General features: G+C 43.7%; 1 protein-coding gene and 3 pseudogenes across 9 annotated transcripts in view; 3 read left to right on the plus strand and 1 right to left on the minus strand.

Annotated features, from left to right (window-relative positions):
* The window catches only part of Med15 (mediator complex subunit 15), a 75,281-nt gene that overhangs the window by 47,649 nt on the left and 10,618 nt on the right, over positions 1 to 17,014 (minus strand). For 6 of the 9 annotated variants that reach the window (XM_029470334.1, XM_021184361.1, XM_021184359.1 and 3 more), the window contains exon 2: positions 3,404 to 3,491. In XM_029470334.1, the coding sequence (XP_029326194.1) occupies positions 3,404 to 3,491 (88 nt within the window). Of the gene's footprint in view, positions 1 to 3,403; positions 3,492 to 3,873; positions 3,990 to 4,572; positions 4,619 to 17,014 lie in introns of those variants that run through there. The other 3 variants (XM_029470333.1, XM_029470332.1, XM_021184366.2) reach the window with 3 other exon arrangements.
* On the plus strand, positions 8,668 to 9,357 carry LOC110311131 (annotated as a pseudogene).
* LOC110311972 lies at positions 9,384 to 10,779 on the plus strand (annotated as a pseudogene).
* Positions 16,305 to 16,809, plus strand: LOC110311132 (annotated as a pseudogene).

The raw sequence follows: 17,014 nt of genomic DNA on the forward strand, positions 1-17,014 counted from the left end.
TTGCTCTAGCAAGTTCCAACACAATGAGGGGTATATAGAGAAACCATATTTCAAAAACAAAAGAAAGGTCGTAATAGGGCTGCGGATAGACCTCAGTGACCTCAGTGATAAAGTACTTTGCCCAAGGACCTGGCACGAGCAGTGACCTTCCTCTCCCCCTCTCCCTCTCCCTCGCCCCCCCCACCCACCATAGACCTCAACAATAAAAATATTCCATCTCTGAGATATTTGCAAATTAAATGTTCTAGGTATCCAAATATATAAAAAACTACTAGGACTGGCAAGATGGCTCAGTGGGTAAGAGCACTGACTGCTCTTCTGAAGGTCCTGAGTTCAAATCCCAGCAACCACATGGTGGTTCACAACCACCCATAATGAGATCTGACGCCCTCTTCTGGTGCGTCTGGAGCAAGTGGGTCCAACCAGAGCAAGCAGAGGTCCTAAAAATTCAATCCCCAACAACCACATGAAGGCTCACAACCATCTGTTCAGTTACAGTGTACCCATATACATAAAATAAATAACTAAATGAATCTTAAAAAAAAAAAAACTACTAAAAAGATCAACAAGTCAATTAAAAGAAGACCAAAGGATAAACATGGATATTTTTCCACAGAATGTTTACAAATGGCTCAAAAGCACTACAGAGACGTGTGACATCATCACTATGCAGACAAACAGCAATCAGAAGCACTGGTGACCACTTCTCATACACGGACATAGCAAAAACATTGGTAATTGTTGGGGGCAACAGAACCTTATGTGGCTGGTAGATGACACACAGCTTAGAGGACAAACCTACTCAATCTTGGGACTGGCCGCTATCTTTAAAAAAAAAAAAAGAAGAAGAAGAAGAAGAAGAAGAAGAAGAAGAAGAAGAAGAAGAAGAAGAAGAAGAAGAAGAAGAAGAAGAAGAAGAAGAAGAACTGAGAACTTGACCTGCAGCTGAACCCAAGTGGCACCCAAGTACCAGGAAGAACCCCATGGCTTGTCCTTGCCCCATACCCCAGAGTTACTCCCTAGCTACTTCCTAGCAACAGCCAATCAAGATTAGTCTGATTGTTTGAGATGTCCTTTCAGACCTTTTGTGATTGTTTGTGGTTTTGCTTTGGAGCACCCACAGTAGTCATTACAGTAGTCTTACAGTAGTCATTCAACTAGATGCTTGCCGGGCTGAAATCCCCTCTTAGCTCACCATTTCCTATAAAACTTTGTCCCACTGAGGGCTCGGGGCTTCCTTCACTCGACCATCCTGCTGTATCAGGGTTGGTGGTGAGTGAGCCAAGCTTAATAAAAGAGACCCTAGTTCGACTTCATCAGAATCAGCTCCTCTGTGGTCTTTTGGGGCTTGTGAACTGGCACAACACAGCTACTCGAGAGAACAGCTTAGAAACGTGAGCCCCAAGTCTGTACAGAATTTTTGTTTTCCCAAGAGAAATGAAATAAGTCTTCAAATCAACAGACAAACAAAAAAAAACTAGTAGATGAAGCTCGGTGGTGGTAGCACATTCCTTTAATTCCAGCACTGAGGAGGCAGAGGCAGGCAGATCTCCGAGTTTGAGGACAGCCTGGTCTACAGAATGAGTTCCAGAACAACCTGGGCTACGCAGAGAAACCCTGTCTCAAGACAAAACCAACAACAACAACAACACTCCCTAGTATATGAGTATTTAAAATAAGTCATTTTTCATGATAGCCCCAAAATGAAAACCACTCAAATGAAGTCTGATTGATCAATATACAGAAAATGATACAGCCATCCAAGATGAAATATGACTCAACAAAGAGAGAGATCAGGGATGGTCACAGTGGCACACGCCTTTCTAATACAGAAGTAGGTGATCTCTGTTGAGGCCAGTCTAGTCTACACCATGAAATCTTGGCTTGAAAAGAAGAAAAAAGAATCAGGTATGCACTACAACATGGTCAATGTATGAACCCTGATAAGATTGTGCTATGTGAAAAAAGTAAGTTTCAAAAAACCCAAGTCATGCTGACTATGCTGATAAAGCAACTTCAGGTGGGAAAGCCTACTGCAATAAAGTAGGTGAGTATCTGCTGGTGGCCAGGAAATGGAGTGTGACTGCTAATGCCTACAAACTTGTGTAAAGTCTCTAACTCTACCCTGCATGATTTAACTATATACCTCCAGTGAGTGAATTTGATATTCCTTAATTCAATCTCAACAATGCTTTTCAAAGAAAACAGATGTATGTTATCCATCCACAGAGGAGCCCATAGCTCTGGAAATCTGTCTGTCCATGTACTTGTACACAAAAACACACTGTCTGCCTCTACTCAATATCACTTCATTTCTGCCATTTTTATGTCACTTTTTCTTTTTCTTTTTTTAAAAGATTTATTTATTGTTATATGTATGAGTACACTGTAGCTGTCTTCAGACACACCAGAAGAGGGCGTCAGACTCCATTACAGATGGTTATGAGCCACCATGTGGTTTCTGGGAATTGAACTCAGAACCTCTGGAAGAGCAGCCAGTGCTCTTAACTACTGAGCCATCTCTCCAGCCTGTCACTTTTTCTTTAAAAAAATAGATTGTTTATTTTATTTATTTGGAGAAGGTCTCACTTATAGCCCTGGCTAGTCTAGAGTTTGATATGTAGACCAGGCCGGCCTCAAATCCACCTGCTTCTGCCTCCTAAGTGCTAAGATTAAAAAGCATGCACCCAGCTTTAAATCACAATTGTGTGGGTGTAGGGGTGGGGGCAGGAATGGAGTGAGGTGGGGTCGGTAGGTGATATGCATGTGAGCACAGGTGTCTATGGAATTTTAGGCTGCTGTGAACCATCCTACATGGGTATTGGGAACTGAACTTGAGTTGTCTTCGAGAACAGTATGGTCTTGTAATTGCTGAGTTATCATTCAGCCTCTTCCTTCACTTCTAATTTCCACTCCTGAGAACTAACACACTGAAAGAAGGTCACATAGAGGCTGGTGCTGTACTAGCCTGGAAAGTCTTCTTCCAATTCTACCTGGGAAGTTCTACCCTCAACTTTTCCAGCATTGGCTGCCTCCCTGAACAGAGAAACCAAAGATGACTCTAGACCCCTGCCTCAGGGATGTGTAGCACAAAGCCAGCATCTCTTTTATAGGATCCAAGGAGCTCCCTGTGGGAATCACAGGGCCAACTATATATATATGACATGGTCAAAAATGAGGCCAGGGTCAGAGGCAGGGCCTGTAGCAGACGTGCCAATCTAGGAGTCTTGACTTTTTTTCCATGGAACATGGGAGGTTCCAAAGTGTTGTGGCAAAGCCAGCTGTATCTGAGAGCAGCAAGCAAGCACTCCCCTCACCAGGATACAAGTAGAAGGGGCTCAATATCAGCAACACACTCCTCCTGGAATTGCTCTGCTGGGGAATTTGGCCAGCAGGGTCTTACCCGGGTCTTGGCCTTCAGGAACACATGACTCTCCATATCCTTGCTAGATTTACTGTGGGCCACACCAGCTTTCCTCATGGCATCCTCACTGAAATACAAAAGAAGAGATGTGTCAAAACATTACCAAGTCCACCCTGGTAGACAGGTACTGTCCCTGGGGAACTAGTCTGGCTGAAGTCCTGGGGAGGAACCAAGGAGAGGCACTCAGCAGGGCAGTGGCCAGAGCTAAACATTAGAGAAAAAGGGCAGGGCCATAAGAAGGGTGAAAATAAAAGGCAATTACCATAAAGAAAAGAGAAGCCCCTGGGAATGAAGGACAGGGGGACTGTCCCAAGAGATTGCTCACAATCAGCACTATTGATTAGGTCAGTGGGTGGCTAGCCAGACTCTATTTCTAGGCCTGTGAGTGCCTGAGCCCCTACCCAATTCTACATCTGAGTACTGTGAGACTGCAGTTCTACATTTCTCACCTATAAAATGAACAGTCCACACAAGCCACATCCCAATCCTCGAAAGGCAAGAGTCTGTGTATGTCAAGTCATGTCTTCCTAATGGAACCAAAGAGACCAGCTCCAACTTCTAACTACTAAGAACAATAGGAGAGAGTACACCAATGTAAAACCACAACAAACATCGAAAACACATCTTATATACAGATAGAAAAAGGACTATCCTAGTAAAAGATATCCTTTTCACACTCCAGGGAAAAAGAGCTATGCACATGGGCCAGAGCTCAGAGAGCACATACTGCCTCCCTCTATCTGTACACACAACACAGAAAGAACAGGTATGGGGGCTGGAGAGATGGTTCAGTGGTTAAGAGCACTCACTGCTCTCTCAGAGGACCTGAGTTTGATTCCTAGCACCCACATAGAGGCTCACAACCACCTGTAACTCGTTCCAGGAGATGTAGCATCATCTTCTGCCTCTGAGGGCATTGCACTTGGTATTATGCATTCACGCAGGCAAAACATCATACACATAAAAGAAAATAAGAAAATAAATATTTTCTAAAAAGAACAGGTATGCATCTGATAGAAAGAAACATATTACTTGGGGCTATGGGCCTGAAATACTGGCTACTCTGGTTGGTCACTGCCTGTCTTCTTGTAGCACTGGGTTTGCTGGCAAACAAGTCAGAAAATTGGGGGCTCTGGGCTTCAACTCACAGTGGGATAAAAGTCCAGTCCAGTTGGTACTCAAGAGCATACTGGCGCAGGAGAGAGGTCTCCGTGGCTAAGATCACTGATTGCTCTTCCAAAGGTTCTGAGTTCATTTCCTAGCAACCACATGGTGGCTCACAACCATCTGTAATGGGATCTGATGCCCTCTTCTGGTGTGTCTGAAGACAGCTACAGTGTACTCACATACAAAAATAAATCTTAAAGAAAAAAAACAAAGGAAAAAAAGAAACCCTGCTAGGACTGGGCATGGTAGCACAAGTCTTTAATCTAGCAGCTCTCAATTTGTAGGTTTCAACCCCTTTCTGGGTATGAACTGACCCTTTCACAGGGGTCACATATCAGATATTTACATTACAATTCATAACAGTAGCAAAATTAGTTATGAAGTAGCTACAAAAATAATTTTATGGATGGGGGAGTCACCACATCGTAAGGTACTGTATTAAAGGGTCAGGCAGCATTGGGGAGGCTGAGAATCACTGCTTTAATCCTAGCATTCTGTGGGGCAGTGGTGAGTGGATCTCTGTGAATTTGAGGCCAGCCAGATCTATATGGTTCCAAGCCAGCCAGAGCTACTTAACTGTGCAGTGAGGTGGAATCCTCTAATACTTCCATCACACATAAATATTAGTCTGCCCAGATGAGGTACCAGTGAGTTCCTACAGCTTCTTCAGGCAAAGCTGTCCCCATTTGGACTGATTCATCCGGGGTATCCTCAACAGTGGAGCAGTCTACCACTCAAGCACAAAGGACCCTCTCATGGCTGTGCCAATAAACAGATTAGTCTTTCCTCCAATTCTTCCCTGATCCTCTTTTCCATTCCCCATTCTTAGGGCCCTAGTTATCACCCAAGGACCCCTTCACAGCTCTCAACTAGGAGTCTTTGATCTCGATTTCTTCATACTGTCCTCCACCCCAGGCAATGCCAGACTCCTTCCTTGGCCTACCTTCTTTCACACTGCTGAAGGGAAAGAGTACCTGCTCTTCTGGTTTCCTAAAGATGTCTTAACAACATAGAAAGATTTCTTTCTCCCTTGGGTGTCAGAAATCACCATTCTCAGATTAAAAAAAAAAAAAAAGTGCCCCACCCCCATTTTTTAAGGGTTTTGTGTGTGTGTGTTCTTTCATTCTTTGTTTTGCTTTGTTTTGTTGGTAGCGGTGTGTTTTTCAGATGGGGTCTCTCTATGCAATCTGACTGTCATGGAGCTCGCTCTGTAGACCAGACTGGCCTTGAACTCAGAGAGGCCCCCAACTCTCCTTTTGAGTGCTGGGATTACTTGGCTTTGTTTGTTGTCGTTGTTTGTTTGTTTGTTTTGATTGAGACAGGGTTCATGAAGCCCAAGGCTGGCTTTGAACACACTATATACCTGAGGATGACCTTGAATTTCTGACCATCCTGCCTCCACTTGCCAAGTGCTAGGAATTTCTGCCCACACCTATTATGTAAGTGGACTGCTGGCAAATCACTACCTGTGTATATGGTTTGTTCACTCACCTAGGATAGAAGCCCACAGCTTGCATATGAACCCCCTCTCCCTGAATGTTTAAAACCCAAACCACTAGTAATAAAGTCCTAGGAGATAAGTAAGGAAGAGGTGTCCAGTATTAGGATGACAGAGATTTTGTAGGCTTGTTACCAGAGAGAAAAATATTCAACACTTTGCCATCTTTTTTACCATCACCTCTAAAAGAGACAAGGAAAGGTGTCTCTGATGATTCATGCATTCAGAGGATCTACCCACCACTCCTCCCTCTTCACAGTGTGTAACAATCCCATGGAGACCACGTGGGACTTAGTCTTTGGAAAAGGCCCTAATGCCTATCCTTATTACACCAACAGGCTCTAGAAGGTAGGTCCCAGGAAAAACAACTGACAGAGAACATGAAGCCCAAGGTTAACTGTGCTGAGATATAAGTAAGAAGGCATAGGAAGAATTAGCACCAAGTAACCAGAAAACCAGCCCCCCAACTGCCCAAAGGCAAGAACAACTATCAAGTGCAGCATGCTTCTGCGCTCAGTGCATTGTTTGTATAGACATAAAATATGAACATTCATTACTGATTTACTCAGTCACACACTGGGAGCAGTGCAGAGATAAGACAATGTCCAGCTACAGAGCAACTCTGCATATCATTCACACAACTTACAAGGCAGCAGCACATGCAAGCTTCTAAGAACACAGGCACAGGCTAGAAGACACAGCAAGAGTCAAAGGTGGTTGCTACCTTTGAGAAGAGTCCCTGAGTAAAGGGCTAATGACTTTTGCAATTCATACGTATTTTAAATTTCAAGGGGCTGAAGAAATGGCACCATGGTAAAGTACTGGCCTATGAGCATGAGACCCTGAGTCTGGACACTGGTGCAATATGGGCAGCCAGTTGCAACAGCACTCATCTGTAACCCAAGTGCTGGAAGTACAGAGAGAGGTGGATCCTGGCCCTTCCTGCCCTCCAGGCAGTGAGAAACCCTGTCTCAAGAAATAAAGCAGAGGGGGCTGGAGAGATGGATCAACGGTTAAGAGCACTGACTGCTCTTCCAGAGGTCCAGTGTTCGATTCCCAGCAACCACATGGTGGCTCACAACCATCAGTATTGAGATCTGGTGCCCTTTTCTGGTCTGTCTGAAGACAGCTATAGTGTACTTATATACAATAAATAAATCATTAAGAAGGAAAGAAGGAAAGCCAGCAAGCAGAGAGCTGTGTCAGAGGAAGACTTGCACTCTGTTATGGTTTGTATATGATATGCTCAGCCCAGGGAGTGCTCATTGTGGGTGCAGGTTTTAAGACCCTCATCCTAGCTGCTTGGAAGTCAGTATTCTGTTAGCAGCCTTCTGAAAAGATGTAGAACTCTCAACTCCTCCTGCACTTTGCCTGCCTGACTGCCACCAGGTTTCCACCCTGACAATAATGGACTGACCCTCTGAACCTGTAAGCCAGATCCAATTAAATGTTGCCCTTGTAAGAGTTGCCTTGGTCATGGTGTCTGTTCACAGCAGTAAAACCCTAAGACACAGTCTCTACACCTACACACACACACACACTTCCTGAGACAGTGTCTTGCTATGTAGCCCTAGCTAGCTTGGAACTATGTCCACTATGTTGACCACATTGGGCTCAAACTCCGAGATCTGCCTGTCTGCCTCTGCCTCCCAAGCACTGGGGTTTAAGGTGTGTACCACCATGCCTACTCTAATAAATTTACTTATTTACTTCTTTGTTTTTGTTTTTTGTGAGACCCTCACCATTTAGCCTTGGCGGTCCTGCAAACTTGGCTGGCTTCAAACTCAAGAGATCTGCCTGACTTTGCCTCCTCAGTGCTAAGACTAAAGACATGTACCACTAAGTCCAGCCACAAAAAAATTTTAAGTCATTAAAAATTAAATTGCGCTGAGCAGTGGTGACACATGCCTTTAAACCCAGCACTTGGAGGCAGAGGCAAGTGGATTTCTGAGTTCGAGGCCAACCTGGTCTACAGAATCAGTTCCAGGACAGCCAGGGATACAGAGAGAAACCCTGCCTCAAAAAACCTAAATAAATAAATACATACATACATAAATACATAAAACTGACTGCTGTGATGGTTTGATAAAAATGGCCCCCATAGACTCCTATAGTTGAATGCTTGGCTGTCAGACGATGACACTATTTGGCTGGGACTAGAAGGTGTGGCCTTGTTGGAGGAAGTGTATCACTTGGGGTAAGCTTTAGGGTTTCAAAATCTCCAGCCAAGCCAAGTGTCTTCTCTCTTCCAGATACCTGAGGATCCAGATGTAGACCTCTGAGCTACTTGTCCAGCAACATCTCTGCGTGTACCACCACGCTCCCATGGTGATTATGTACTAAACCTCTGAAACTGTAAACCAGTTCCAAGTAAATGATATCCTTTATAAGAGATGCTATGGTCATGGTCATGGTGTATCTTCATAGCAACAAAACAATGACTAGCCGTCTTGTGCGGAGGGCGAGCCGCCATGTCATGCCGGGTGGAGCTCACTGCCGGCGATGCGATGCGATGCTCGTGGGTGGCATGTTCAGCTTTTCCTGTCTGCTTCGGTGCACGGCTGCAGCTCCGGCCTCGGGTCTAACTCGCCACAGCATGGCTTCCGCTTTGGAAGAGTTACAGAAAGACCTAGGAGAGGTCAAAGTATTGCTGGAAACGTCCACTAGGAAAAGACTACGTGATACTCTTACAAGTGAAAAGTCCAAGATTGAGACGGAACTCAAGAACAAGATGCAACAGAAGTCGCAGAAGAAACCAGAACTTGATAATGAAAAGCCAGCTGCTGTGGTTGCTCCTCTTACAACAGGATACACTGTGAAAATCAGTAATTATGGATGCGATCAGTCAGATAAGTTTGTGAAAATCTACATTACCTTAACTGGAGTCCATCAGGTTCCCACTGAGAACGTGCAGGTGGACCTCACAGAGAGGTCGTTCCATCTTTTGGTAAAAAACCTCAATGGCAAGAATTACTCCATGATTGGGAACAATCTTTTGAAACCTATCTCTGTGGAAAGCAGTTCAAAAAAAAGTAAAGACTGATACAGTAATTATTCTATGTAGAAAGAAAGCATAAAACACAAGATGGAAAAGGAATGCAAAGAGAAAGAAAAGCCTTCCTACGACATAGAGGCAGACCCTAGTGAGGGATTAATGAATGTTCTAAAGAAAATTTATGAAGATGGAGACAATGATATGAAGTGAACCATTAATAAAGTGTGGGCGGAACCCAGAGAGAAGCAAGTCAGAGAAGACACAGAATTTTGAGGCTTTTAAAAGTCCTTATGGGAACTATGATGTGGAATGCTTGTGTTCCAGTAAGGGGGTGCTGTTGAACTGCACATATTTGTTCATGTGGGTATGTAGTTTTGACAGATAAATATTTACACAGCCTTTTTTTTTTTTTTTTTTTTTTATATTTTTATTACATATTTTCCTCAATTACTTACACAGCCTTTTAAGTAAAGACAGCAGATTCTCCATTTCTTACTGGAGGATTTGATTTAAATAAATAAGCTTATTAAACTGTTTCCTTCATTAGCACCCCAGACATTTTGTTTCAGAAAAGGCTATATGGCATTCTTACTGAAAATGTAAAAAGGAAGTCTTGCATAATGAAAATGTTACGTCACAGATGTTTGTTCTGGCTGGGAGATAGAATACAGAAGTGTTTGTCTGTCTGTAGCTGACATTAGGTCCCAGTAATGTAAAAAATAAAGCAAAATTTTTGCATAAAATTCAAATTTGTACAAAGTTACTACAGAGCTGTTCTATTATTGCCATGTGTTACCATATACTGCTAATTGATTTAAGTGTACTTATGAATATAAAATTAAACAAAATACAAATGACAAAGATAGACAAACATCTTGTGTTGATAAGAACTATCATGGTTCAGATGGCTTAAAAATAACCATGATGCGAAAACTTGAAAAACGTCCATTTATTCCTTTGTTCAAAAAAGTTGGAATTTTACTAAAAAACAAAACAAACAAACAAAACCAATGACTAAAACACCTGCTCACCTAAAGTCTCCAGAATGTTATACTTCCACACTTTTGGCTCTGAGCAGCACCATAGCAATTAGGGAAAATGAGTGTCTGACATAACGGCCAAAGAAGCAGGCAGGAAAAAGGGAACCAGGAAGATTTTGGCCGATCCCTTTTGAGAAAGACTGGTGTCATGTGACAGCTCCAGCAATGTTCAGCATTAAAAACACGAAAACAGTAGTCACAAGGGCTCAAGAAGGCAAAACTGCATCTGATTACCTCCAAGGTCATATGCTTAAAGTGAGCCTTGCTGATCTACATTTCAACAAAGTTGGATTTAGAAAAATCAAGCTACTTACTGAGGATGTTCAGGGCAATGGATCTTACCTAGGACAAAATGTGTTCCATGGTTTAAAAGGGGAGACCATGATTGAAGCTCATGTTGCTATAAAGAGAAGAGATGGTTATTTCTCCATCTCTTCTATGCTGGTATTACTACCAAAAAAATGTGTTAATAACCAGATATGCAAGACCTTCCCGCAGGTCCACCAGAGCTAGGGGAAGACAGAAATCATGACCTGAGAGGGGCAGACACATGACTTTAAAGAAGTGGTAAGTTGAATCCCAAAACTGGGAAAGACGGAAAAGGCTTGTCAGTCTTTATCCTCTTCGGGTGTCTTCATTGGAAAAGAAAGCCTAAAAGCAAATGGTGAAGCAGAGCAAGTCTGATCTGGGAGAGAGCTCCACTGTTGCAAGTGGAAGGTCTGGCAGAGCTGCTGGTGAAGAGATACGTGCAGCTGGAGTTGAATGAGCTGATAGGTAAAACTACCAGTCTTAGAATCTGTTTAAAATCCAGATTTTTGATAATGATAAATAAGGTTATTTGCGGGGGTGGGGGTCGGGGGAACATACTAATTAATGAAAGATGAATGTGGGGCTCACCCTTATCACCTCAGTTCTCTGACTAGCAACTAGCAACTGATTTAAAGGAGTTTTAGTCTGTCTGCCCAACAGAGTGAGTTCCAGGTCCACCTGGACTAGAGACTGAGAAACTGTCATTAATAATAATAAATTAGCAAGGTTTGATAGCTCACACCTGTAATATAAAGCAGCTAAGGCAAGAAGATCAAGTAAGTTTGAGACCAGCCAGCCAGGTTTATAGAATGAGACCTTGTCTCAAAAAGTGGGGTGGGATGCTAGCCTAGCCTGGGGATGGTGTTACACTTTAAACATAACATTCAGGAGGTAGAGGCTGACAGACTTCACAGTTCTAGGTCTATCATAGTGCGAACTAGTTTCAAAAAGGGAGTGTGGTGGTTTGAATATGCTCGACCCAGGGAGTGGTACTATTAGAAGGTATGGTCTTGGAGTAGGTTTGGCCTTGTTGAAGGAAGTGTGTCACTTTGAGGGTGGGCAATGAGACCCTCATCCTAGTTGCCTGGAAACTAGTCTTCTTCTAGCAGTCTTCAGATGAAGATGTAGAACTCTCAGCTTCTCCTGTACCATGCCTGCCTGGATGCTGCCATGCTTTCCACCATGATGTTAATGGACTGGACCTCTGAACCTGTAAGTGAGCCCCAATTAAATGTTGTCCTTTATAAGAGTTGCCTCGGTCAGGGTGTCTCTTCACAGCAATGGAAATTCTAACTAAGACGGAGGATATGGGGTAGGATGTAGAGAGATGACTCTATGGCACTTGGTGCTCTTACAGAGGAACCACATTCATTTTCCAGCACCCACATGGTGGTTCACAACTCTAAAGTTACCCAGTTCCAGGGATCTGATGCCCTCTTTTGACTACCATATGTGCCACAAGTGAGTGCCATGTGGTACACACACACACACACACACACACACACACATAGACAAAACACTCATATACATAAAACAATTTTTTTTTCCGAGACAGGTTTTCTCTGTAGCCCTGGCTGTCCTGGAACTCACTCTGTAGACCAGGTTGGCCTCAAACTCAGAAATCTGCCTGCCTCTGCCTCCCGAGTGCTGGGATTAAAGGTGTGCGCCACCACGCCCGACCTTAAAACAATTATTTTTAAAAAGAGAAAATGCATATAATGTGGCACAGAAACAGAAACTCCTGGGGCTGGCGCAATGGCGCAGAGGTGAAAACTTTGTACTGCTCTCTCAGAAGAGTTCGCTTCCCAGCACCTGTGTTTGGTGGCTTACAACCATCTGCAACTACAGCTCCAGATCTGACAGCCTCTTCTGGCCTCAGGCACCTACCCACAACACCCTGAAACACAATTTAAAGTAAATCTTAAAATAAAAAGCTTCTTAAGGCTTAAAGCTAGTTCAAAACCTTGGAAATTTGCTTGCTTGTAGTGAGTATAAGCTAAAATGTCATTCGGTTCTTAAGAAGAGTATTATGTCAGAGAATCACTCAAATGAACAGCAGCCACTGTTGAGGAAAATCTGATTTATTTTTCTTTGTGGTGTTCAGGATGGAATCCAGGGTTGTGCATGCTAGGCAAGGCTCTGTTCCCTGCTGATTCACATTTCTAACCCTTCCTATGTCAACTAAAAGACACGAAGCTTCTTTTCTATCAACAAACCATGTATTCTTCAGGTCACAAAGCTGAAATTGGCAGGGACTTGAAGGTAGGTAAGGCCAACATCTATATACAGCTGAAAGGTGCCTTCTAGCTGCAGTTCCAATGTGTCACTGCACCCCAGATGGAGAGGTCTGTCTGTCCTTCCCACACAGGCCTGACTCTCATCTAATTTTCTGACCTCCTCAGGCTCTTTAGAGCAGCAGTGTCCCACATCACTGCCCACCACCTAGACACAGCAGCCAATTCACTGTCTCAGTATCTAGGTGGCTTCACCTTAGAAGGAGATTGCAATTGTTTGGCCACCAAAGCAAACACCTGGACTCTAGACCTCACAGGTAGCTGAGGTACATCTGCCAAACTATACTACAGCTTCTTCCTTTTATTAGCAAGCAAACGTGTGGTTTTCAAACATTAGCAGGTTCCTTGACTTTCCATTCAGTCATTCACGTGTGTATATGAGCATATATGTGTAGGTGTACATCTGTACACACACAGAGGTCAGAAAGAGTGTTCAACTATTCAGAGCTGGAGCTACAGTTGTGTTTGTAACATACCCAGCATGCTGCATGGGTGCTGGGATTGAAAATTCAGTAAATACTCCCAACTTCTGAGGCATCTCTCCAGGCCCAGGTTTACAAAAATAATATATTTCAGAATTTATTCATCTATATACAAGAATGGATATTTTGGACTTGGAAGAGAGCAGACTTGTACATTTTCTCTTCACACTTCTCTCAGCTACTCAACTGAACTCTCCTTCTGCTCCCAGGAATGCCAATGAGGGTTAGTCTAAAGAAGAGCCTGTACCCTTCAAACTCTGAGCTGCTTCAAATGACATGAGCCTCAGCTATTTTCAACCTGTTGGTTTAACCTAAATAAGAAAACTGGAGTGGTGGTGTAGGCCTTTAGTTCCAACACTCGAAGGCAGACACGCCTCTGTGAGTTCATGGTCTACATAGTACATTCCAGGACAGCCAGAGTCTCAGTAGTGAGACACAGCCTCAAACAAAAATGAACAAACAAAAAAGAACCAAGAGCTGGAAAGACCTTTTGATGCCCGCCCTGATGTTAGCCTGGGGCTCCCGCACATCTCAACTGTCATCAAGCAAATTCACACAACACTCTGCCTACATGGTTTTGTGGTACTGGGGCAGGGAGCCCTATCTTTAGAGATCAGCACTCACAGCTAAAATCACATGGCATCCTGGGTATAAGTTAAAGCAGTCCAGAAGGGAATAGAAAATGCATGTGAAAGAACACTGGCCATACACTGTTACCTCTCAAAGGAAATAGGAAAAAATTCCTATTATCTCCACTTCTAGAAATGTTCAACAATCCATAGAAGAACTCGTCCCCAAAAGAACATTAAATGACGTTTTCCTTAAACACGTGGCTATGCATGGTCTATGCCCCCTTGGGAATGGAAGCTGTGGGCATACAGGGACAAGCCAGAACCAACCAAGGAAGAGAAAACAGCTTCAGACAGGAAGAAAAACCTACAGCTCAGACCTGGACTCAGAAAAGTATGTGTGTATACATCTACCAACAAAATAGACATAGCATACGGGTCTAGGGGAAATGTTTCCTTATTCAATAATGACCACAACTGGGCAAAGACATTACAGAAACAGTTCCTGTTTTCAATCCCCTATATATAATGTTATCTGGTAAGGAATGAAGTGATACACCCAAAATTCTGGCTATACTGACCAAAACAGGAGAAAGAGGCAGGGCTGAGGCTGATGTCACAGAGTTACTTCTTTGAGGCCAACGGGTCAAAGTCTGATTCCCCTCAACCCACAGTTGTTCTCTAGGAAAATAAGCGGAGGAGATTCAGTAAGGACAGAGATGAGCTTCTGAGGTAGTATATGTAGTAGGTACCTAAGAGGTGGTTAAGCTTCTCTTCTGGTCTCTAAATTAGGTATCTGTTTTGCTTACCAAACAGAACCACCTTAAGTGATCCATCTTTGGTCATAATAGTCTGTATTCTTTTTAAATGAAAAACAAAATCTTACTGTGTATGTGTATTTGTTGGGGGGGGGGGGAGCAAAGTTCCCAGGCTTGGGGTCTCAGGCAGGGACAAGGAGGAGGAGAGAGGACACAGGGGAAGGAGGAAGAAGCCACCATAGGGTAGGTGGATTGTGAGCACTATGAGGACCAGAGACAGAGATAGAGAAAGAGAAATATGGACAGTATGGAGGTTAGAGGGTAACTTTGTAGACTTGATTCTTCCTTTCTCCTTTATTTGAGTTCCAAGGACAAAGTCTGAACCATTCACCCTGCTTTTGAAAAACCATTGGGTCTACTTATACAGCAGGCCCATCCTATACCCCTTTCAGAAATGTGCTTTTCCAAGCTACTGTTGGGACATTTCTCCTTGAAAGTACTGGTACTGATACCCAAAAACTCAGATCATCTTGCACCCATCTCTCAGAATAAGTACAGTGTAAGGCTTTCTCTACTTCTACTGTAGTGGGTTGGTCTGGTGTGGCTATATGCTCAAATGCTAAATCCTATACCCCAAGATCTGGTTGCTCCAAAATAAAGAGATCCTCACATATATCAGCTTTTGTTGTGTATACTCTGTCCCCCAAGTTATCCCTGATTACTTAATAAAGATGCTTATGGCCTGGGCTGGGCAGAAGAAAGGGGGCAGGGCAAAGTTCCCAGGCTTGGGGTCTCAGGCAGGGACAAGGAGGAGGAGAGAGGACACAGGGGAAGGAGGAAGAAGCCACCATAGGGTAGGTGGATTGTGAGCACTATGAGGACCAGCATGTTGGAGTAGGAGCAGCCCAGGTGGAACATGGCAAATGATATCTCCAAGTTATTTACAAGGAAGTAGACAAAATAACATAGAGGGTTGATACTGGCCCAAATCTGGTGCTTAAAGGCTTCTTATAAGTATAAAGGTTTTGTGTCTTTTATTTGGGAACTAAATGATCAAAGGTGGGGTAGAATCCTCCAAATAATATTTACCACAACACTGTGCCTCCCTTCTTTCCTCTGCGTGCTCATGTATGCAACCACACTCACAGATGCACAGGTATACAGTCACCAAATCCAACCCCTCCTTTCTTCATAGGATTTCTCCTGAAACTATCCTGTCTAGTCCTACTGTCACTGTCCCAGAGAGGATCTCACATTTAAAAGTACCGCTTGTTATAAAGGTAGATGCTTTGAAAACACCAAGTGCAAATGCCAGGCAAGTACAATTTCCTGACAGTGTTGTGAGGATGTAAACTTAGGAAACTGCTCAGGAGAATGGGCCACATCCTACAGGCCACATCCTAATCCAGCCCTGACTCTTCCTACATACAGAGCCCAGAAAGTAAAGTCACTACATCCACCTTGAAATAGGCCCTCAGTACCCACACAGCAGCTTACAGCCACAATAACTCCAGTGCTGGGGAATCTGGTACCCTCTTCGGGCTTCCATGGTACTGCATGCACATGGTGCGGGGGCGCGCGCGCACACACACACACACACAGACAAAACACTCATACACATAACATAAAAATAAAGCTGACTGGTGGTGATGCACTCCTCCTCGAATCCCAGCACCAGGGAAGCAGAGACAGGCAATTCTGAGTTCAAGGCCAGCCTGGTCTATAGAGTGAGTTTCAGGGTACAGAGAAAAACCCTGTCTGGAAAAAAAGAAAAGGAAAAAAATGTTAAAAAAGAAAAAGAAAGCTCTTTCCTTTTGCTGCCATCGGTGGATCACAGCTGCCAAAATGAAGTTCAATCCCTTCGTGACTTCTGACCGAAGCAAGAACTGCAAGCGGCATGTCAATGCACCTTCTCACATTCAGAGGAAGATCATGTCTTCCCCTCTTTCCAAAGAGCTGAGACAGAAGTATAACGTTCAGTCTATGCCCATTCGGAAGGATGATGAAGTGCAGGACACTACAAAGGCCAGCAGATTGGCAAGGTGGTCCAAGTGTACAGGAAGAAATACGTCATCTACATTGAACAAGTCCAGCAAGAGAAGGCTAATGGCACAACTGTCCATGTGGGCATCCACCCCAGCAACATGGTTATCACCAGACTAAAGCTGGACAAGGACAGCAAGAAGATCCTGGAGAGGAAAGCCAAGTCCCGACAAGTAGGAAAGGAGAAGGGCAAATACAAGGAAGAAATGATGGAAAAGATGCAGGAGTAGAAACATCTTGTGCACGGCTTTCATTAAAGACTGCTTAAGTATTCAAAGAAAAAGAAAGAAAAGAAAAGAAAAGAAAAGAAAAGAAAAGAAAAGAAAAGAAAAGAAAAGAAGAGCCAGGCGTGGTGGCGCACGCCTTTAATCCCAGCACTCGGGAGGCAGAGGCAGGCGGATTTCTGAGTTCGAGGCCAGCCTGGTCTACAAAGTG

This window comes from Mus caroli, chromosome 16 (assembly GCF_900094665.2).
Source record: "Mus caroli chromosome 16, CAROLI_EIJ_v1.1, whole genome shotgun sequence".
Classification (NCBI taxonomy): domain Eukaryota; kingdom Metazoa; phylum Chordata; class Mammalia; order Rodentia; family Muridae; genus Mus; species Mus caroli.